We start from the raw sequence: 23,393 nt of genomic DNA, 5'->3' as shown, positions 1-23,393 counted from the left end.
TCTGCTTATTCCTTAAGATATAATGGTATTTCTATTTTCTTAACTTCAATCTTACAATACATCTGGTTGTTTTTTCCTCTCTTTTTACATGATGCAGTTCTTTGAAAAATCTCTAAGAAAAAGATCTTTCTCTTTTAGCTTGTCTGAAGCCATGCTGACAAATACCATAATCACTTCAGAGCATTTTTTTACGTCCTCTGTGTAGTCTGTAATAATAAAGTGATCTCTCTTCCTTAGAGGACCTGGCAGCTCTTCTGCTCTTGTCCTCTAACTAGTCCTCCATCAGTGATTTAGCCTTCCCTTTACAAGAACCACTCTTCAGTGGTGCTCAGTGATGAATGACGTTGTCAGACCAGACCCATGCATTTGCGATATAAAATACCTAGAACAGCAAGAACTCCAGATCCATTTCAAAACAAAGTACAGCAGCTTCTCCAGTACATATTTATTTGCTTAAATTAATACAATACATCATACATGCTTTTACTATTGAGACAGAAAGCCAGAAACTAAAGATTCACATATAGTTGGTTCACTTCACGAGCTGTGGCTTTAAATAGGAACTTGATGTTCTACATGAAATAAATATGCAACATATTATTTGCAAAATCTGTTAGGAGTACAAAATGTTAGCTCTATTACATCTTGTTCAGCTAAGCAGACATGACATTTTCAAAAGTGTTAATAATTATTAAAATTTCTAGGAATAATAAATACAGTACTTATATTACTTCTTAACTGTACACTCAAAACAGCAGAGTCCAGCAGCACCATATGAAGAGAGAAGTCAAAGAATAGGTAGTAGACAAACATAGAGTTGTGAAAAAGTGGGTGCAGTAACTTGTTTTACAGGAAACAGCACAGGATAAACTTTAATTATGGTATTATCATGAAGTATTTTACCTTTTGAGCTTCTGAATACAGAGCACCTATCTTTGCCCTCAAAAACTGAAGGCTGTCTGGCAGCCAGGAAAACTCAGTTTCACAAGGGGATGACCGAGTCCTTGTGGCCAGACTGAAACACCTTGTTCCAAGGTCACATACAACTTCACTTTCCCTGTAAATATGTTGTCTATCTTCACTCTTAAACTTTACTAGCCCAGCTTTTGGCTTTTCCTCCACCTACTCTGTACTCCAAAGTGTCTTGCAGAACTCTCCCTGCTATCCTTAACATCAGAAAAGCCTCTAACTTAACAAACAACATGCCTTCAGTTGCCCAGATACATTATAGTAGGGCAAATTTACCTTTTCTCAGCAGGACTTCTGGAAGCATCTCAGCCATCTCAGCTGTACAAGTTTGTAGCCACTCTTACTTGCTGTAATGCTCTCCAAAACAATGAAAGAAAACTGCATATAACAGTGCAGGAAATTGGTATAGATGTGATTTTATGTAGAGGTGGTGGAGACTGGGCTATAGTTTCATGTGTCCCCATAAACTGAAAACCCAAATAACAGAGAGTAAGATAAATACTTTTTTTCCACAACATAGCTAGAAGAAGGTAGATGAACTCACATTAGGAATGAGAAAAAGAAGAAAATATATCCCCCAATGTCCAGGACACAGGCAATGTCTCCACTGGACTTCTGAGCCGCTACACAAGGCAAAATAAGGAAGCTAATCTCTTGAAAATTACAAATGGGAAATAGCTTCATTATGAGAGCAAATTTCTATAAAGCATTTTCAAAGCTATTAAAAAGCAAAAGCTGTTACTGTCTGTTCCCAAAGCGGTGCCAATGTAAATAGTGTGAAAATAACTTATGTTTGAAAAGCAAGGTGCTTCACAATGAAGGCTGTTATTTCACTTTTAAGTTGTCCCTTGAAGCCATTTTGTAACAAGTGTCTTAGACCCATTTGCATTATGTTCTACGGTAGGGAGGACTATCATCTCCTAACCACTTCACTTGAGTCACTTGGCACTGTCTCCTTACCTCAGTAATAATTTTGTTTGCAATTTCTCTTATTGATAATTTACCATTTTAGATGAGTTTTTTAGAATTCTATCATGAATTAGACTTAGGTGTTTGTGAATTAGCTTAGTGTGACTTTGTGACTGGGCAGAATCTCAAAGTCTCATTGTGAAGAAATATTCTGCTTTCTAGAAAAATGCAGTGCAAAGGAGTTCACATTATGAATTATTTGCAAATAGTATTGCCATTCTGGGATTTCTTTCCATCTGTCTGTATGTGGTTGTCAGGTGCTTCATCTCCAATGAGAACTGCAACTGTAGAAGTGAGTAAATTGAATGCAGTGAGTATGGTTGAAGGAGTTTGGATTAACCGTTTAGACAACCCAGAACTATCTGCAGTTATTTCCTTTCCTAGGGACACATCTGACACATTCTCTTACAAGGTCTGTAAGGAAACTCTGGACTGCATGCTTCCAGTAGACATAATTTTTGCAGTTGCAGAATGATGTAATCACGGAAGCATTTAGGTAAGAAAAGACCTCTAAAATCATCAAGTCCAACTTTTGACCAATCACCATCTGGTCAAATAGATCATGGCACTAAAGTGCCACATCCAGTCATTTCTTGAACACCTCCAGGGATGGTGTCTGGCTTCATTGACCTTTGCTGGACATGCTCCAGCACCTCCATGTCCTTCTTGGAGTGAGGGGCCCAAAACTGAACACAGGATTTGAAGTGTGGCCTCACCAGTGCTGAGTGCAGGGGGACAATCCCTGCCCTGGTCCTGCTGGCCACACTGTTGCTGGTACAGGCCAGGATGCCATTGGCCTTCTTGGCCACCTGGGCACACCCTGGCTCATGTTCAGCTGCTGGCACCAGCACCCCCAGGTCCTTTTCCTGTGGGCAGCTTTGCAGCCACTTTGCCCCAGCCTGTGGCACTTCCTGGGGTTGTTGCCCAGCACTGGACCTTGTTGAACCTGACCACTGCCCTCCGCCTGTCAATCCAGACCCCTCCACAAAGCCTTCCTTCCCCCAGCAGATCAACACTCACTCCTAGCATTGTGTCAGTGGCAAAGTGACTGAAGTGGCTCTCCATCCCCTCATCTAGAGGATTAATAAAGATATTAATCAGGGCTGGGCCCATTACTGACCTCTGGGGGACACCACTGGTGAACATCTGCCAACTGCAGTTAACTCCTTTAACCACCACTCTCTGGGCCCAGCCATACAGCCAGGTTTTTACCCAAGTGAAGAGGTCATCTGCCCAAGCCAGGAGCTGCCAGCTTTTTCAGGAGAATGCCATGGGAGACAGTATCAAAGGCTTTGCTGAAGCCCAGGTAGAATACATTCTTTGATATTAGTGGCTGGGAGCTGAACTCTGCTGAAAGTGTCTCCTTTGCTCCATTTGTCTGGACTGCAATTGATATGTAATACTTTGTTTCTTTCTTGATAAAGGCTGTCTAGCTGTCCCATAGCACTCTCCAATGAACAGACAATGGAAGGGCTGTGTACCTTCCTGCTTTGCTTACTACAGGAGTGAAGGGCTTGCTAAATTCAACCCATCTGCATGATCACCTTTCCAGAAATTGTGAAGAGATTCCTGATTTCTTGGTTGTTCTTCTTATCATGAGAACTAGTATGTCTGGAAAGGTGGAGTGGACTGATCTGGAACCATGCACATCTGGAAACTACACCACCAAGAGGGAGACAATTCTAAGAGTTAGGGACTCCCAGCTCTTGGCTGTGTACATACTCAAATGGGAGCTTTTGTCTGGCAGAGACAATCTAGAGCCACGTTAACTGAAGGAGTTGCTCCCATTTCTGAGGGACCACCTACTAGACCATGCTGAATTTCTACCTGATCATTTCCCCCATAGTCTAAGAAAGACTACAGCTACACTCATTATTCTAAAAATTTTCAAATCTTCCTACTTGACCACAACGTCTTCCTTGAAAGAAAGATGGCTCCTTTTTCAATAGGCATCATCTTACAGCTAAAGCAAGGAAGAGGAATGTTTATGATACATCTCTTCATCCCTGAAGAAACACGACTATGTACCTCTAAAATACACATCACTTTCAAAGAATTTTAAATTCTAGGTTTAAAGTGACCTGCCTTTCTGCTCAATTTGCCATAACCTTTCTATTTTAAAAAATATCCACATCTGGCATAGAGTTAATTTAGAAGAATCACCTGTATGTTACTGTTTCTTTTATCAACAGATTTCTCTGCATGAATTTCTGCATGTGTTCTGCCATGTTTCAGCCTTGAGAAAAGAAAACACCATCTGCAGCCAAACTACACAAACCCAGTTTTATACGAGGAATAAGGACTTTGCCCTGATTAACTTGTAGGCATGAGGATCATTAGTTTGAAAGACGTGTTTTCTTATAGGTGCAGAGAGCTGCAGCTACGTGACTTGTCTTAGCAAACCATAAGATATATTTAATTTTAACTTGCTATATATAGAGACCATGATTGGAATGTATTTCAAATCAAGAACTTGGCAGGTAAGTGAAGAAGGGAGTAATATTTGGAAGAGATGTACCACATATATGGATTTCAACCTTTTGACCTGGGGTGTCCGAAGGACTTAGGACAAATTTTATGACTAATTAAATTTTTATTTCCATGTAAGCAATAGGATGGTGAAGGGCTGCTTTTCACTTTTCTTGAAGATGCAGGAACTAATATGCTGTTCAAAGTATTCATGCAACTAATGAAAAGTTTAGTGGAAAATGCTTTTTCCATGTTTGTTATAAACCTATAATTGTATGGGAATCAGAAGATGAAAAGCTGGGTTTGACTCCGTAAAAACATCATGAGTGAAATTCATCTGAAAGGCCTGCAGCTTACTGCTCAAGATGTGTGTAATACAAGAAAATTTCTGACTCCAATAAGAGGAAGGTTTTCCTCTGTGAGGTACTGCTTGTTCTAGAAGGGTTATTTTTACCTTCTGAAACAAAAATTGATCAGATCTGTGCAGTTCAAAATTATTCTTACTGGTCATGATAAACTGAAGAGATAAATGGCAAAACTGCATAATTTTTTCAGTGAAATGACTCATACTGCGCTCGTGTAACTATGGCAAGATTGCGAATGCTGCATGCTGATGCTGCCCAGTAAATGTATAGGTCTAAGCAGGCACTAGAGCAAAATGTCAACACAATCTATGCTATTTCACTTCAAAATTTTCTGAATACTCCCATACTGGCTGACACACAGCAAAGCACAAACGTTTCTTGTGCCAGAGGACTAGATTTTGTAAAAAATTCCAGTCCTTTCAAAGCATTACTGATCTGTCCTTTACTGCCTCCCAAGAAATAGTATTTCTTATTAATTTGTTTCCCATTTCTCTTTTTAAGTAGTTAAAGTAAGAGTCACTTCAGTAAACCAAGGATTTGGACTGTGTTAGTTCTGAATATTGACGGCATTTTCATGCATGCTGTGTTTAATAGTACTCTGGCTTATAATGTGAAATACTTAGTATTTTCAGATATTTTTGAGGCATATGCTTAGAAGTGTTCATATATATTTAGTCAGATAATAAATCAGATGCTGAAGTATGTTGCTTTCTGCTAAGTAGAAAATTGCATGTAAGTATCTATCCCCATATAATAGGAAGTAAACTTCTGTACCCAACCCATTGGCTGTTATACATCAAATGGATAAAGATAAAAGTGTTATTTTTCAATATCTATTGCATTTCTTGCTGACCTCGAGCTGCTTTATTCTTGTAATGTATGTGTTTTACCCTAAATTATTTTTAATAATTTGGCTTATTTATTTCTAAATACTACTACAGACTTCCAGGCTTTAGTAGCTTACAGTTCATGTTAAAATCTGTCTGGTTACCATTTTCCAGCTTTTTTTAAATGTCCATTTTAAATGCCTATTAGCATTGTTTGTTTTTCCATTTTTCTTTCCAGCAATTCTTTCAAACTCTTGTTCCTGTGCTTGAAATACAAGTAATCAGAGAGAGAGTGACCAAGTCTGGCCTTTTCAAAGGATCTAAAGCTGAGGTGTTCTTTGTTGTTTGCAAGCTCTCCCTCTCCACATCTCTCCTCTTTGTCGGAATTTCCTATTCTCTTCCCCAGTCCTCCCTCACTTAAGACTTCTTCCTTCTCATTGCAGTAGGACTCTCTGAAGTCCTTAATCATGCACTCAGGTTTGCCAGAGAGATCTTGAGCCATGTACAGCTTGTTGTCATCATGGTGGTATGTAGCAGGGCTGTACCGCTCTGCCTCATAGCAGTTGTCTTCCTCTTCTTCCTGGCATGAGCTTCCCTTGGCACTCTCACCATCAGAATGAAATGAGATTCCCTTCCCTTGGCTTTTCTGGGAAAGATCAAATGGCTCTTCCTGTTCCAAGCTTCTCAAGACATTTGTCTGGGACAGAGTAATCCTTCCTCTTCCAAAACCTTGTAGTGGTTTGAGGGGAGGAGAAAAGGAAAAATTTATATATAGGAAATTTTACTACTTGATACATGGCTAAAAAACAAAATCTGAAGTGGCTTTGAATTTCATACTTTACCTTTGTCTTCCATCCAGCTATATCCAAGTACTTCACTGTTTATGTCTCATGGCATCTCCTTTGAGATGATGCAAAAAGAAGTGCTATTGTATACACTTCACAGCCAGGTTAGGACACAAAAAGCATTGTTTTGTTCATGCCAGACTCTGGATGATGCAGCTGGGAATAAAGTGAAGTGGTCTGGCCTTTTGTAAAGTGAATTTTACCAATCAACCTACTCACTTCCTCCTTCCTATTCTTTTTTTAAAAGAAAACTCGGATCTAAAGCATCACAGTCCATAATATAAGTCCCAGGTTTTGTATCTTATTTTTCAGAGGAGTGGAAGACACTAAAAACATGTTAATGTGTTTGTTCTATGGACACTGTGGTTCAAAGTTAATACTTTAAAAATGAAAAGACAACAGTCTCAGCAGCCTATGACTCCCCTTAATTTTTCCTCTTTTCATGCACTGAGAAACCAATCAACTGAAAAGCTCTGTGCACTGGACAGTGCTTCAGCTTGAGGAAATCATTACAAACAAATGATGATTTTGAACAGTGTAGTATAAATCTGCATCTAGTCCTGGATCTGGTTTGCCTTAGTATTTGTCAGTGTCTTCCTTTTTGCTGTAAATAGAGACTATCCAAGAGGCATCTGTGGACTCAGATATGCCCCAAACATCATCAGGATATATAGAAAAGAATTCAGATACTGCAGGCAGAGTCCAGCTTCAGTAAAGACTAGTGAAAATACAGGGTGAGGATTTCACCCAATAGCAAACAGCTATGAAAGTCAATATTTTACTCGCTTTTGCTTTCTTTGGTTTCTATTTTCTCCTCAGTAATTGAATCCAGTTTCTGAAGGATCTATGCAGTCTCACTAGATAGCAGATGTAGCTTTGCAACAAGCCGTATTTGTTAAAAGAGTTCATAAACAGGTGTCAGGCCTCACAAATTGTCTTGTATCTGATAAGCCTCAAAGGCTGCAGAATCTCTGTACAATGAAAAGCTCTTAGGCAATCTCCAGTTACAAATAATTGTCTAACTAGCATGGTGCTGTAGGAGATTTACAGAAAAAACACTTATTTCATTAGCCATTAAGATCTTCATAAATTTTACACTGAATGTCATTAGAGGAAGCGTTTTACACATGTACTAGGCTGTCCTAAAGCTTGAATATGAGGGACAACAAGAAATCTTGCCCATTAAAGAATTATTTATCTGCAAAATCTTGAAAAACATATCTTGGATACCCAAACCCTCAAAAAAATTATCCTTAATTGCCCCACTTCTTTAGATAGCATTGACATGTTTACACACATGAAGACATGTTTACACACTACTTCAGGAAGTATATGTGGTAGGTGGCAGACAGGAAACGTTTTGCAGGATACCCTCGGTAGTCAAAAATCCTTTTACTTTGAGATGGGGGAGGAATATCTCCTCCTGTACACGTGCTTCTTTGTAAATGAGATCTTAAGCCTATGGCCTTTATCTGACCCCAGCTATGTCAATACAGCACAGAATGACCAAGGCTCCTAGATGTAGACCCACTGAGGGGTCTGAGGATTCCATTCCCATTCCAGACTGGAATCCAATAAGCAGTGAGAAAGAACCGTAAGTGTTTTAGATTCTCTGTTTCTGTGAATTTAGGATTAATTTAGGATTTTTTGGGGATCTCTGATATGTAACATTATAGTAATATAGCTAATAGCAACTTCCTAGGCTTATGGGATTTTACCTCTTGCAATAACATTGGACCTATGGCACAAGTTGGTGGATCTGTAGTACAAAGCCCATTTGTGTTTACTGATATGCATATTCAGATCCCACAGAGAATAATCTTGCTGAAAATTATTACCTTGAGAGTGAAATCCTCTTTCCATGACCCCGTGTTTGACTTTCATGTGCCTGGTTAGGTTCCCCTTCAAGGTGAATTTGCTGGGACAGTAGAGGCACTTAAATGGCTTACTATCTGAATGCAAGTGCATGTGTCCCATTAAATTGTGCATTCTGTTAAACTCCTTCCCACACAGCTGTAAAAATGGTAAAAATGAAAATTATTAGTTTGAAGCAGTGTTTTCAAGGACAACATTTTTAAAGGAAATAGAACCTACAATTCTCAACTTAAACCCTGACAGTTTTTGGCTGCAATATATTTTTTCAAAGTTCCATGCAAAAGTCCTACAGACAAAAACATATGGTTGACTGTCTAAGGCATTCTGAACTGCTGACATTTTTTAATATCGGTGACCAGGACACATAGTCAAGGATTCCCCAAAAGCAGTCCACGTTGATGTCAGGAGGGGAAAGTCTTAAGGGAGTAATCTGCAAGGCTCTTAATCTGAATGAGATTCAAAGCACAAGTTTCTGCCCTGGTGAACCACGCCATTTGTTTATACATCTATCCTTTAATCAAGGATAATGTCAGGCAGAGATGGAATTACAAAATAAAACCAATTAAGGGTTTCTGTGAAACAGTCAAGCAGAATATTACTTCTCTTTAAATGGAAATTAAATGGCTGCACATTTTGCTAAAAGTTAGAAAAAGCAATTCCTCGTTTTTCTGTGTTTCTTGCTCACCCTTTTTTTCCCTGATCGCTTTATCTTTTGTTTATCAACTGGTATGTTTTGGTGTCTCTGGTGAGTAAGCTGCAATTTAAACACTCCTGAGCCTGCAAGAATGACTCAGCTTTCCCTGAAGCATGTTTCTGCCAGCTCAAGCCATTGATCATTCAATTTTCCCTTTGATGGAACAATAAGGGTTGGTTTTATTCATTGTTGTTGTTTATTTAGATGGGCCCTTTTGTAGTCTGGACTCTTATGCATTCTTAAGACATGAGAGTTTGACATCACTATTACAGGCATCTAGTCTTACTTGTCTTCTGGGCTTTCCTTATCAGGATTTATAATTTTATTCACATTCAAGTGGCTATTTCCATCCTCTGCAAACTTCTCTCTTTGCTCTCTACTTCTTTTGGTTTTTTTCCCCTGACTTGTTTTACCATAAGATTTTAATTTCTTAAGGTTTTCTTTATTACTATATGAGCCAGAATCACCATTACTGAGTAACTGAAACCTCCATCTAGCAGAGCAACCATCTGGCAGACAATTACCAAATAGAAATTACTAAGAATCCACCAGAATTTTTGTATAATCTGAATTCTGATTTTGTTTATTGGGTATTACAGAAGATCTGATTCAGAACTTGTAGATTAAAATTCAGAAAGTCATCACCTGGAATATCTGGATGAAATGTAGATAATAAAAGGATCCTTGGAGAAACAGTGCTGTATGCATTGTGGTTTAAACCCTCTCTTGAGTTAATCAATGAATGTTAATTAATGAATCAGTTCATTAACACAAAAATTAGCAGGTATACTGTTTTAAAATAAAAGCTAGAGCTGAGTCAAAAAGCAAAAAGAAAGACTCTGAAAACATTCACTTGCTTTTAAAGAAATTATTTGCTTCACCTGGTTATGTACCCTTCTGTGATTTTCTGTTTGTGATTTTGCTAAAATAAAAATTCTAGCAAATAAATTTATCAGCAAAGTGTTAGACAAGACAGTTGGTGGAAAAAAAAAGAATAGCCACTGAAAATTAATTTTTCAAAGTAAGGTATCTGTTTCCAAGGGTCATCCATCCACTGAGGAAAGAATACTGGCTTCTTCACATTCAAACAAAGATAACATGCAGGATTGTTTATACTCAGAGAAATGCTGGAACCAAAAAAACAACTCAGAAAGTGCTGGAAGGAAACAGAGGAGAAGAAGTACTGATGGGCACAGAAAATTTGCAAGGAATAACAGCAGCTGATTGTATCTTGACAGCTGCTGGAACAACCTGTAATATATCAATATTACTCTTCCTACAAAAATGTCAACAATAATATCTCTCTAACACCTCTTTGCTGAAGGCTTCTGGTTACCTGCTTGTATTGTGGCTGACTTATGCTGTCACCAGGACTTGCTTTCCTATAGCAGGTCTTCTCTGTCTGAACTGGTAACCAAGGAAAATCATGTTGAATAGATGAGTGGCTAGAGTACTGCATGCAAAACCGTATCTGTATAAGGTCTTGAGTATTAAAACTGATCTAGGAGGAGCATTTGGTTTCTTTCCATCAAGGCAATATTTGTTTCTCTTGCTTCATACTAAAAAGACAGGGACTTGGTAAAGGATAGTTCTTTAGCATCAGAGTTCTGTGTTTCTCAATAAAGTTGACAGGTTTTCCATGTCCCAAAGTCAGGCACATCTTAGAGATGTGTAATGTGTTCATGTCCTGAAATCTTCTCTGGGGACATGAGGAAATGGTGCTAAAGTGCAGAGGTGTGGCAGGAAAATTAAAGTAATGCAGATAGGAAAATTGTTTTTTGGAATGATGGGTCTCTGTGGCATAATTTCTGTTTTACTGGTCCTTTTAAAAAGGCAGAAGACACCTTCCAGATGAATATCTATGATCAAGAGGTAAAAGGAAGTAGGTTTCTCACTCATGCTGGAAGACTGCAACTCAAATATAGCTGGAGTACACAGGTAAAGCTCCCTGAAGAGCCTGAGTCTGCAGATCAAACTAGAAGATGGTACAAGATTTTCTTTCTCTGTGACATAACAGGCTTGTGAGCACTGACTAAGCAGAGTGTGAAAGATGACCCTGAGGCAGCTGCATGGGAGGGGAGCTCCAGCAGAACTCTCTACAGTGCACCATAGCGCTCAGGGAGATGAGAAGTTTATGCAAGAGAACTTGGGATATGAGGAACAACATGGTTTACTTGTGGACTTTCTGTTAGGCTGTCTACTTGAGACAAAACAAAAATAACATCTTGAAGAGAAATACCTGCGCTGCAAGTCTGCTGAAGAGACTTTGTTGCACTGGCTGATGAAACGGACTTCAGTACAGTTTGCTAGAAAAGCCTGTTAGTTCAACCCTAGATTTTCTCCTCCTAAGCCATCACGTGAAGTATCATCCTTCTAGATTTGTCAGCCTGTTTTGTTTCTTCTCAAAGTACTTCTCTCTCACATTTTCTTTGGTTTTGGCTCCTGTTTAAAACACACATTTTTAGATGGGGAAAAAGGTGGAGTTCAAAACATTTGCTGCAGTGTGTGTTTGTCTGGGCTGAAGAAAAATCCGTTGAATCCTTTATTGGAGGTCTGAAACATTGATTACTTCAGCACTAAAAGCAACAGTAAATTCCATGGGATCTTTCTCTACAGATCAGAATTAGTACTGTTGCACCAATTGGTGTAAAACCTTCATAACTCTTTAGTCTTTTTTTTTTTTTCTTAAACAGAAATAAACAAGGCAACATGGGCTCAGGCCTTTAAATTCTACAGACAAGTTCACTCTTCAGAGGAAAATTAAACAGAGATCCAGGCTGCAGCTGGATGAGGAAACAGAAGGGACAACTATTTGCTACTCCCTCACTTCTGATAGTCTGTGCTTAGTTGTGATTAGACACATAGGAAAACTCATGTTTTCCTTTGCTGTGAGAAAAAGGTAAAGAAAACCATTGCATGTGGTGAAGTATAAAGGCTACTGCTGTGCTCTCTTTCCCTTGCATTCTTCTTCTTTTTTTTTTTTTTTCTTCATAAGAAGGGTGTTCCTTTCCTCAAAGAAAGAAGGAGAGGGAGAATGACTGTAAACTGTCCAAAAGGACCGTGAGAAAACAGGAAGCTTTGAAAAGTACAAGAGAAAGCAAGATGAAATCTATTTGCAGGCGGTTCCCCGGGGACATGTGAGCCATTGTTAAGCAGGCTGTTCATAAAGCTATATCCTTCCTTCTGCTGAGGAGGAGCTTGGTGCCAAAAGGCTGCTATCTGGTCATTGCCTTAACCCTCCGAGTACCAGCCAGAAATATTTGCTTTCAAGAGTCTTTTGAGGGCTCTGTCAGAGAGTTAATGTTAAGATGTTCCTAATACAAAAGAGCAATTCCTGATTCTGCCTTTGCTTATTGTTGCAATCGTCTCTGTCAGGGGCACTGATGTTGGTTCACACTGCTTCAGCCATACGAGAAACAGATTCGCTGTGCTTACTTGTTTCTTTCCTCCTAGGGACACTGGGTGGGGACAGAAAAGTAAAAAAATAAGAAAAACAGGTGTTCCTGTAGAGCTTTTGTTACTGGCTGGAAAACATACTGGTGATACTCTGTTTCCCAGTTCCAACTACTGCCCTCTCCAAGTTTCAATAATGTGTCATCATCAAACACTGAGCTGAACACAACCTTCCAGCTTATCTGCACGTACCTAAAAAGTCATGTGTATCCACATACTGCACCCACAAAATCTGATCCAAAAACTGAGTTTCTTTTCTGAACTTTGAGGAGTCAGATGAGGACTTCAACCAAATAGAAGCAAGAAGGAGGTTTGCAGATGTTCTCAAAGAATGAAAATCTCCAGCAGACCTGACATGTTACAGCCTAAGAATTTCAGTAAAAGAAATTCTTTTATCAACATGGAATAATGGAAGCCCTACTATGCAAAATAATATTTTAATAGGACATAAATTAAAATAAAACAAAATACTGAAGTCGGTAGAATTTGCTGCTAGTTTTACAAAGGAAAATTTTTTGAATTTAACAGAGAAAAATTATGAAGTCAGAAAGATTCATTTTGACATTTTCTTACTAAAACTAGGACTGAATATCATATATTCCTATGACATTTTGAATTTCTACATTTTTTCAAGAGAAAATAATTCCCTTTAAATTTTTTATCCGTCTCTGCTTCTTCATGAAATATTCCTTTAAAGAAAATATTCAATACCATAAAGATGTAGGATGAAGGAGTTCTAGAAATTGCTTCCAAATCAGTCTTCAGTTACTTATGCACAAGCTGGGTAATGCTCCACTCTGTATTTAGAGCCCTCTTAGAGCAAATTAAAGTGGGGAAAAAATCTATGACCTTTGACTTCACAAGGTATGACTACAGTAATGAACCAGACTGGCAGCAAAAGAACTTATGTAGCATCCAATACTGAGTAAGAATATAGATATGAATAATTCATAAGGAATATATTAGAGTTGAACAGGGTCAAGAAGCCTTAATGTTTTATGGGGAGGGAGGAGAAGAGAAGATGGAAAGGGTATGTCAGCCTCCAGTGCTGGGGGGAAGGAGCAAACTGGAATTTGCACAGGATTGTAGAAAGGCCAGATGGTCTCAGAGGCTGTTTTGTTAGCATACTGATGTCCTGCCCTGAATTTCAGTCTGGTAATTACACTTGGCCCTTTCAAATCCCTCCTGTAGTTGTATTTTGCAGTGGCTTTTTCTGACTGCTTTCTTGAACTGTTGCATAGCATCACTGTGGGAAGTTGTGGCTGCTGCTTTTCCATGATCCTCTGCAGGGTGCATGACTTGATTAATGCTTTTTGTAAGTGTTTCAAGCTATTAAGCACTTAGACTTCATTTGGGTGGTTGTACAAAGCAAATGTCAGATATGCTTATTGTCCTCAAACATCTGTGGCAGTTAAATTCTCACAAGGCAAAAAACCCCCAAAACTGTGTGAGGATGAAAGTTACTGATATTGAAGGGAAAGGGAGTAAACCACAGGTATTTACCTCCATTATTTTGTGCTACATAAGCAGAACCTGGATAAAAAAAAGAAAACCAGACTGGTTTATGCTAGTTTAAGTGCAACTGCAGTATGTGTTAGCATGTTTTATTTTTCTAATTCTACCATATAATAAAACGCTATATACTGTAGGTTAATGCCTCTGCCACCAAATGCACTTACCTTGCATTTGAAGGGTTTGACATCAGAGTGAACAATCATGTGGGCCTTGAGAGTCTGCTTTTGCACAAAGCTCTTGAAGCACAAATGGCATTGATAGGCTCTGATATTGGTGTGGATCAAGACATGTCGCTTCATGTTGGCCAGCAGGGTAAATTCCCGACCACAAATTCCACATTTGTGCTCTTTCACACCCTGAAAGAAAAGAAAAATTCTGTAGATGGAAAATTTTCTAGATAATTTAATCTTCAGTACAGCAATGTATGAATTATTCATTCTGTATTGGCAAAGCTGATAATAAATTATTTCACTTTTAATATTTTTTCAAGTAATAGGTACCTGTGTATTTTTTCCTGACAAACTCTTACAAGCTTCTGAGAAGCAGAGAAGTAAAACAAAATGTAAGCTTAATGAAATAATGAAGTTTGTTTACAAATCAATGTGACACAGTGTCAGAGCTTCCCTGTCCTGCTCTGCTGCTTAAGTATTGATCAAACATATACACGTATTGACAAAAATAAAAGCCCACCAGTTAAAAGACTAAAGTAGTGCTTGCCTTTAATAATTGAATATTACAGGATTATGAAAAAGACACTATTTTGAAGAAAGCTAGAGAAAATAATCTGAAGTAATTGAGAGTAGTCAAGCAATACCACCGAATAAGATTATACATCTTGCATTTATTGAAGAGAGAAAAATCTGTTTATTCTTAGTGGGATTTTTAGTAACCCTAATGGAATGATCTCATTTTAGATGAGATTTATAGAACATTTTTATCACCTTTTTTGTTAGCCACTCAATTTACTACTGCATAATTCAATATTCTTACTCACACCTGTGTGGTCCATCAGCTTCTCAAAGAGTGATTTAGATACTATGAAAACCAAAGAATTTGCTACTAAACAGCCTAAGAGTTTAACTTGCAGAAGGTAATAAGGGTTTACTAGGTGAGAGCAATTACTCCTTCACAGGCCTTCTTTAAAAACATGTGAAATGACTGTCAGTGGAAGTTTTCACAGTTAATTACAAAGCTAAAACTGAATGTTAACAGCAGCTTCAAGTGTCTGCTCATCTGATATGACGCTGCCTTTAGTCAGCTAAGTACTGTGAACTATATTCAGAGCTGAATCCACCTGCAGCTGTGGACAAATAAGCAGAAGCTCTCTAAGGGCTCAGGGGCATTTTGTTTCCTGTGACAAAAAAACGACCAAGTCTTCAATTAGTGGAATCTTGCATGGTAAATTCAAAGACCAGGGAATCTCCAGGAAGAAGAGAAATTATAATCTTGAAGCAGAAAAGAAAAAGTAAATGTGGAAGTAGAGGTTGTCGGGTTTTCAAAGAATATGTGACTATAAGACTCAAGTGCTCTAGCTTTCTGTATTTTTAATGCTTTTCATGTAAAAGCCAAAATTCAAATGTTAAAGGAAATATATGCAAACCTGGAAGAAAATTTTTATTAAAGTGGAAGGTGTTATTATTGTCTTATTATTTTTGTAAAAGTGGACAGTCAATTTCAGAGGTTCTTGAATAGAACAATTACATTTTTCCTATTTTTGAAAACAATCTTTTTTGGAAATGTTCCAGAGCTTGCTTCTACCCTAAACTGACTCTGCTGTTACCGCTCTCAGCAGTGGCAAGACTTCCACTTGATATGAATTGGCTGTGATTATGATCCTGCTTGTCCATTTCTATTAATCGGCATTCTGGATAATATACACACAAAGGGGAATTTTTCTTAGGGTTTTTTGGTTTTTAAATGTCTCATTATAATGATTCTTCAAAACCTGATGAGTAATAACTTTTTTTTTTTTGGCTGCCGTCCGCTACAAACTCATCTACTACCTAATTAAGGAAACAAAGTAGGAGAACTTATTTTCAGTAAAAAAAATTTTAAAATTTTGGGGTTGGGGAGTGGTTATACAGCTCTGCAAAATTATGTTATTTTACAGAAGGTCATTCTGAAAAAATCCCCAAGAAACAGAGAGATGTGAATCCAGTTTAGGGAAGTAATACAGGTGGTTTAATTGAACTCCTGCTTGTAACAAATTTGGGCTGTGTGTGTTCATTCTTAAGACTGACAAAGGCTTATACTACTGCCAGCAATGCTGAGGTTTCTGCGTAAGCCTCTGCAGGTGGCAAGAGGCCATGTTTCTGAGGAGGTGGGTATATTTGTGTTTAGTAGCCTGTAATCCTTGTGCTACCTTCAGATGCAAGGCTTACCTTGTGAGTCAGGGAGTGTTGCTTCAGGTGGTGGGGCTGCACAAACTCCATGCCGCATTCAGTGCAGATGTATGGGCGGATGTCTTTGTGCTTCATCATGTGGTTTTGCAGCTGACTTGGGTACTGGAAGGTCTTATCACATTCGGTGCAGTTGTACTGTATAGGGCCACGGTGGGTGGTTAGGTGTCTCTTCAGTTGGGCCAGAGTTGGAAAGTCCAGACCACACTCCACACAAATGTTCTCTCGTCCACTCTCGTGCTTAGACTCATGTGCTTTCAGCTCACTGGGGTAGGCAAATCCCCTGCCACAGATCCTGCAGTTGTAAGGCTTGATGTCACTGTGTTGCATCATGTGTCTCTTAAGGTGACTAGTTTGGGTGAAAGCCTTGTGGCACACCTGACACTTATGTGGCCGAGTGCCCTGATGTGTCAACATATGTGTGTGCAAGTGGCTCAGCTGCTTGAAAAGCTTGCCACACCGGGTGCAAGCATGTGGCTTAATGCCACTGTGCCCCAAGATATGGGTCACCAAATTGTACTTGGATGTATAGGACTTCTCACACATGGGACACTGCCAGCGTTTCTGTTCACCCCCCACATCAACATAGTAGCTGTCATCTATCTGAAGGTTGACATCTACTCTTTCCACCTTCTGTTTGTTTTCACCACTTTCTCTTACTTCAGCCCTCCTGAAGGGTGGTTCTGGAGGTCTTTTCATTTGAAAAGGGTTCCTGAAATGAAAGTTTGGTGGCACAATGAAAGGAAACATTAAGCCAGGGTGGACTTTAGGATAATAAGGGTAAGGAGCCTGCATGAATGCTGGGCTATTGGGCCATGCCATGTTAGGCTTCACTGGCTCTTTCTTAATGGGCTTGGCTCCAAAATGCTCCAGAGTTCTGTAGAATTGAAAACCAAAGTTGCAGAGGTCAATCATCTGGGAACTGTACTTGGGCTGAGCTGGCTGTTGGAACACCAAAGGGAGACTGGAAGAGCCTATGTCATTGTGATCTTCAGGTCTGTCTGGTGGTGATGAGGAATCCTCAAGCGTGATGGGAGGAGGCATTTTTGTTGGCATGCTCTTGCGTTTACGAGACCCTCCTTCCAAGGACCCCTGGAATGTTTCCATGTTTTCAAGAGGAGGAGGACCATAGCAGAAATGTGAGAGGTGTGTTCTGAATTCTTCATCAAACGGAGTTGTTCTGTGTGGCTTTGTAACAGGGCTGAGTGGCTGCAGGCAGCGGGAGAAGGGAGAGGCTCGGGTATTGTCCACATTAAAACTTGTTTCTTCATTCTTCATCATATTCAATTTTTTTCTCTGTGACCCAAATTCCTTAAAATAAGCAAAAGAAACCCCAAATGTCTTTATTTCTTCCTGTTCTTCTGGATTTAACATTCTATTGACTATTTTATTGTTTTGAAGATTGTTGGGTTTTTTAACTAAATACAATTAAGAACGTCTTAAATCTATATAAGACAAAGGCCTTTTAAAGCAGAATTATATTGTTAAGTGAAAAGCAAAAAAGCCTTGGTCTTCATGCAGCAGATTTGGCCCACACAACATTTTTACAACATAAACATTCTGTACCGTGACACATTACTTCACAGCTGAATCTGTATGGCAATGTTTCTGCTTAATTTAATTCAGTCAGTCTGTTTGTGGGCAAAATTCTGTCCTTGGCTGCACATCCACAGGCTCTAGAAATTGGCGGTGCATCTAAAGGATATGGCAATACAAACAATAATATGCACATTTATTATGGTTGTGACATGAAAAGCCAAAGCCAAAAAATGTTAAACTTCTTTGTATCATTAACATGTGCTGCTGTGAGAGAAAACAATGGCCAAGTGATCTAAGGACACTGTGTACCATCAGGTTTTGCGCCATGTTTCCTGGCTACTCTCACTTTGTATTGTAATAAGAAGGCGGAGATAAATTTATTTTCTTTGTTTTAATCCCAGAGATATTTGCCTGGCAGATCTGGAGGAGGAAAGACATTTGACAACTCTCCAAATTAAAATCAGTTCAGTAGGCTTTATCTACGATTTGTTTGTTTGTTTGTTTCTAAACAGGTGGGCAAAATCATCACTATAAAACTAAATACAGAGCTGATGTCAACAGAACCCTAGGGACTCCAGAGTAACTGACACCTAAAAATGCTCTGAGCATATCTGATGATACAATGTGATAAAGCAGATTAATAATTTTCACCTAGCAAAATTTTATGTTCCCCTGATCATATGGGGAGCTTCATCTGAATTTGTGGTTCATCTAAAACATTGATTTTAAATTTTGGTTCATCTTAAATAAGGCTGCTACCTTTTCCCTTGTCCTTCTAGAGTCATAGAATCAGAAAACATTCATGTCAGAAAAGACTTTTAAGATCAAGTCCAGCCATTAACTGTCAAGTCCACCACAAAAACATGTCTGTAAGCACCACATCTACACATCTTTTAAATACCTCCAAGGATGGTAACTCAGTCACTTCTGTGGGCAGCCTGGTTCACTCCTTGACCACCTTTTCTGTAAGAGGTTTTTTCCCTGGAACAGCTTGAGGCCATTTTCTCTTGTCCTGTCACTGGTTACCTGGGAGAAGAGGCAAATACCCACCTGGCTACAACCTTCTTTCAGGCAGTTGTAGAAAGGGATAATATTCCCCTGAGTCTCCTTTTCTCCAGGCTAAAAAATTCCAACTCCCTCAACCACTCTTTACAGAACTTGTGCTCCAGACCCTTCCCCAGCTCCACTGCCTTTCTCTGGACATGCTCCAGCACCTCCATGTCCTTCTTGGAGTGAGGGGCCCAAAACTGAACACAGGATTTGAAGTGTGGCCTCACCAGTGCTGAGTACAGGGGGACAATCCCTGCCCTGGTCCTGCTGGCCACACTGTTGCTGGTACAGGCCAGGATGCCATTGGCCTTCTTGGCCACCTGGGCACACCCTGGCTCATGTTCAGCTGCTGGCACCAGCACCCCCAGGTCCTTTTCCTGTGGGCAGCTTTGCAGCCACTCTGCCCCAGCCTGTGGCACTGCCTGGGGTTGTTGTGACCCACGGGCAGGACCCGGCACTGGGCCTTGTTGAACCTCACATCACTGCCCTCAGCCCATGATCCAGCCTGTCCAGATCCCTCTGCAGAACCTTCGATCCCTCCAGCAGATCAACACCCCCACCCCACTTGGAGTCATCCACAAACTTAGCAGGGCTACTCTTGATCCCCGCATTCAGATCAGTGAAGATGTTAAACAGAACTGGCCCCAGTACTTAGCCCAGGCGAACAGCACTGGTGACTGTCTGCCAGCTGGATATAACTCCATCCACGACCACTCTCTGGACCAGGGCATCCTAACATTTTTTACATGCTAAACAGTGCACCCATGAAGCCATGAGCTGTCTGTTTCTCCAGGAGAATGGTGTGAGAAATGGTGTCAGAAGCTTTGCTGAAGTCCTAGAACACAGAATACATTCCCTCTTCCACTAAGCGAGTCATAGAAAGAGTTCCTGTTGGTGAAGTAGGACTTGCCTTTCATGAACCCGTGTTGCCTGAGCCTGATCCCTTGGTTGTTCTGTATGTGCTGTGTGATGGCACTCAGGATGAGCTGCTCTACAACCCTCCTTCCAAACCTTCTTGTAGGTGGGAATCATATTTGCCAACCTCCAGTCAGCTGGGACCTCCTCAAACAACCTGGGGTGATGGTAAATGATGGAAAGTAGCTCGGCAAGCAGTTTCACCAGCTCCCTTGGTACCCTTGGGCAGATCCCATAAGTCCCACAGACTTGTGCACGTCTAAGCATTGTACCATGTTGATGACCATTTCCCCTTGGATTATGGGGGCTTCATTTTGTTCCCTGTCTCCCAGCTCAGAGGCCTGGGCAGTCTGAGAACAGCTGGTCTGACTATGTCAGACTGAAGCAAAGAAGGCACAAAGTATCTCAGCCTTTTCTTCATCGTTCAATGCTAAGTTTCACCCCACATCCAACAAAGAATGAAGATTCTCCTTGGCCTGCTTTTTTGATGTGAATGTACATATAGATGCTTCTTGTGTTATTTTTTGTGGCAGCAGCTGAATTAAGCTCCAGTTGGGCTTTGGCCATTCCAGTTTTCTGTCTGCATAAGCTTGTGACATCCTTGTGGCCCTCCTGAGGGACGCACTTATATGAATGTGTGTGTTTGTGTGCATGTATCTAGCCAACCAGGCAAAGGTTAGGTTGGAAAACTAGACACATTTTCCCTCTATCACCTGTGACATGTTGATGCTATTTATACCATCATTCTTGGAAATGCTGGGTGGAGAGCATGAAGGTGAATGGAGCACTAAATACACTCCTATTTCTATTTCAGGAAGCTACATGCTGGATAAACCTTCTTCTAAAGATAGATAAAAGCACATCTCTGTGACCTAGTTAGGCCATGGACAAGAGAAGGCATCTTAAAAAACTTCCTGCAAAGAGATTGCTTCTTTCTAATAGTGTAGACTGAATAATTATCTTTGAGATAAAAATGTGAAGCTAAAGGCTCAGCGACAAAACTCTTAAGACGGAAAGCTTAGACAATGGGATCAAACAATGCACGAAGGACTAACTGAAGGAAAAACTGAATGCTGTCTAAACTTATAACTCAAAAACCACATTGGATAGAGGTAAAAGATAAAATAATTGCTTACAAGTTGGACAAGTATCTAAAAATTACACCACAATATTACTTTCAGTTGATAGTGCACTGACTGGAAGTAGTGTACCTATATATACACAATATCAATTCATGTAATTATGGAACATCCTGATTTGGAAGGGAGGGACCCACAAGGATCATCCAAGTCCAACTCCTGGCCCTGCACAGGACACCCTCAAGCATCACACCATGTGCCTGAGAACATTGTCCAAATGCTCCTTGAACACTGTAAGGCTGGTGCTGTGACTACTTCCCTGGGAAGCCTGTTCCAGTGCCCAACCACCATCTGAGTGAAACACCTTTTCTTGATATTCAAACCAAACCTCCCCTCACTCTGCTTCAGGCTGTTTCGTCAATTCCTGCCACTGGTCACCAGAGTGAAGAGATTGGTACCTGCCCTGCCTGTTCCCCTCATGAGGGAGTTGTAGACTGCAATGAGATTTCCCCTCAGTCTCCTCTTCTGCAAGCTGAATAGGACAAATTAATTCAGCTGCTCCTCATATGGCTTCCCCTCACGGCCCTCCATTGCCCTCCCTAGGATACCATGTAACAGATTTATATCATTCATATAATGTGGTACCCTAAATTGCACACTATGTCTGTATGTATGCATATATATGTATATATATATGGTATTCATCCTACTGTTTCCTTGTCACCCTAGCTCCCTGGTGAAAATAACAACAGTTAGATCTTGAAAACTCTTTGGGTACAAAGGTTTGACTTATTAAAAAGGGAGAAGGGGAAGGGAATCCCAAGAGTATTGAAAACTTCTCAACTTCTTTCCCAAAGAAAAAAATCTGCTTTAAAAAATCCTTTTTAGCAGAGTGAACTCACACAATTTGAACATAATGCTTTTAGATCAACATTTTCCCTATAAAGGGATGTGCTTTTAGATCAAGATTTTCCCTATAAAGTATGTGCCTCAAACATCTTTCAACTTTGTATGTCACTTTTTTTCCAGCAATAAGTGTATAAAATTCTTTAGAAAGTCCAAAGCAATTGAGGACCCAGCTATGTTATTTACTGCTCTTGCTGGATTATTGAAATGCTGCCAAAAATACACAGAAATTACAGTGAGTTGTGTCTAATTGCTCTCTCTTTTCTTGGCTTCCAGTTACTCCCTTCTTCCACACAGAGTTTTGTGCAAAGTTTCACTCTTTATGGAACACAGAGATGAAGAACTCCTTGAAATAAGAAAGAAACTATTTCCTTGTGCTACTAACCTTTGACTGCTTTCAATGAGCATATGGGCTTATTCCACTGGCCACAGCTACAGGCATCACAGGACCAATCCTACAAGGGAAAGTGTTTAAGTCAGTGACCAGCACAATCAGAGACGTGCTGTATAATCCAACACATAGAGGACTTAAAAGAAAAGGGGAAGTCTAAATATGGATCGCCTTGTTGGTTTTTCTCCCCCTTAAATTGCTATAATATATACATTAATTATTTCTTCTTCCATTCTGGTAGCAAAGCCTTGCTAAATTGAATGGAGGCATGATCTTAACTATGTCCAGAACCTAATTCCACAAAAACATGAGTTCTGAGGAAACCACAGAAGAGAAAACAGATTTGTCTCTTGGTGAAAATACAAAATATAGTTAGGGAACAGTCCCTTGTTCTTTAAATAACTTCAGCAGAGAACTTTAAAGTTTTAGTACAGGTCCATAGTACACTCTTTCTACTCTCTGGCTCTGGAGTAGCAGATGTCATTTTAATACTCAGCAACAAATAAGGCAGGAAGGGAGTTTGAATTTAAATTTTTTTGCATTATTTTAATATATTTTTTATTTAAATATTTTTGTATTCAAATTATCACCTAAGAACCCTTTGTGTTTCTTATATAAGTATTTAAAAGTTTTTTCTTTCTGCAGAATTTATTATTTAAAATGTAGTGCTATGTAGTGTGATTCTAAACATTGGATGGTCATTGCAAATTCTAGCTTTTATCAGTAATATATCAGCTACTTGGTTTTGAAAAATTGGTCTGGAAACTCACCGAGATGGAGGTTTCCATGCTGTATTGGCCCTTAAACATAGCACCCTCCACTAAACTGAGCACCCCAGAACTTATTAAAAAGTCAGTTTCTGTAGAAGAGACAAGCATCCCCAAATTTTATTTCTTTATGCACATGGAAATACAATATTTTGAAAAATAAAACCAAAAATTAGCTCTTATTGCCCTTTCAAAACAAGAAAAGAAATGTTACAGTGATTTGAGATAGTTGTTGAGGAATTTCCAAAATAGAATATCTGTGCAGCAGCTAATAATCTCGTTAACTTCCATGAAAGAGTTAATGCAGAATATGAATTACCATTTACCTTCTCATGTCCACTCATTTCTAAGACAAACAATTCAAGA

General features: G+C 39.5%; 1 protein-coding gene across 4 annotated transcripts in view; it reads right to left on the bottom strand.

Annotated features, from left to right (window-relative positions):
• Positions 1-430: 430 nt before the first annotated feature.
• The window catches only part of ZNF366 (zinc finger protein 366), a 36,939-nt gene continuing 13,976 nt past the window's right edge, over positions 431-23,393 (bottom strand). For 2 of the 4 annotated variants that reach the window (XM_082301587.1, XM_082301586.1), the window contains 5 exons: positions 22,255-22,324; positions 16,363-17,691; positions 14,146-14,337; positions 8,283-8,457; positions 431-6,328 (listed from right to left, as the gene is read on the bottom strand). In XM_082301587.1, the coding sequence (XP_082157713.1) occupies positions 5,793-6,328; positions 8,283-8,457; positions 14,146-14,337; positions 16,363-17,661 (2,202 nt within the window). In that variant the 5' untranslated portion in view covers positions 17,662-17,691; positions 22,255-22,324 and the 3' untranslated portion in view covers positions 431-5,792. The remainder of the gene's footprint in view (positions 6,329-8,282; positions 8,458-14,145; positions 14,338-16,362; positions 17,692-22,254; positions 22,325-23,393) is intronic. The other 2 variants (XM_082301589.1, XM_082301588.1) reach the window with 1 other exon arrangement.

The sequence above is a fragment of the Coloeus monedula genome, assembly GCF_965178545.1.
Source record: "Coloeus monedula genome assembly, chromosome: Z".
NCBI lineage: Eukaryota > Metazoa > Chordata > Aves > Passeriformes > Corvidae > Coloeus > Coloeus monedula.
Note: the sequence above shows the minus strand (reverse complement) of the source record. Positions and strands in the feature narration are given on the sequence as shown.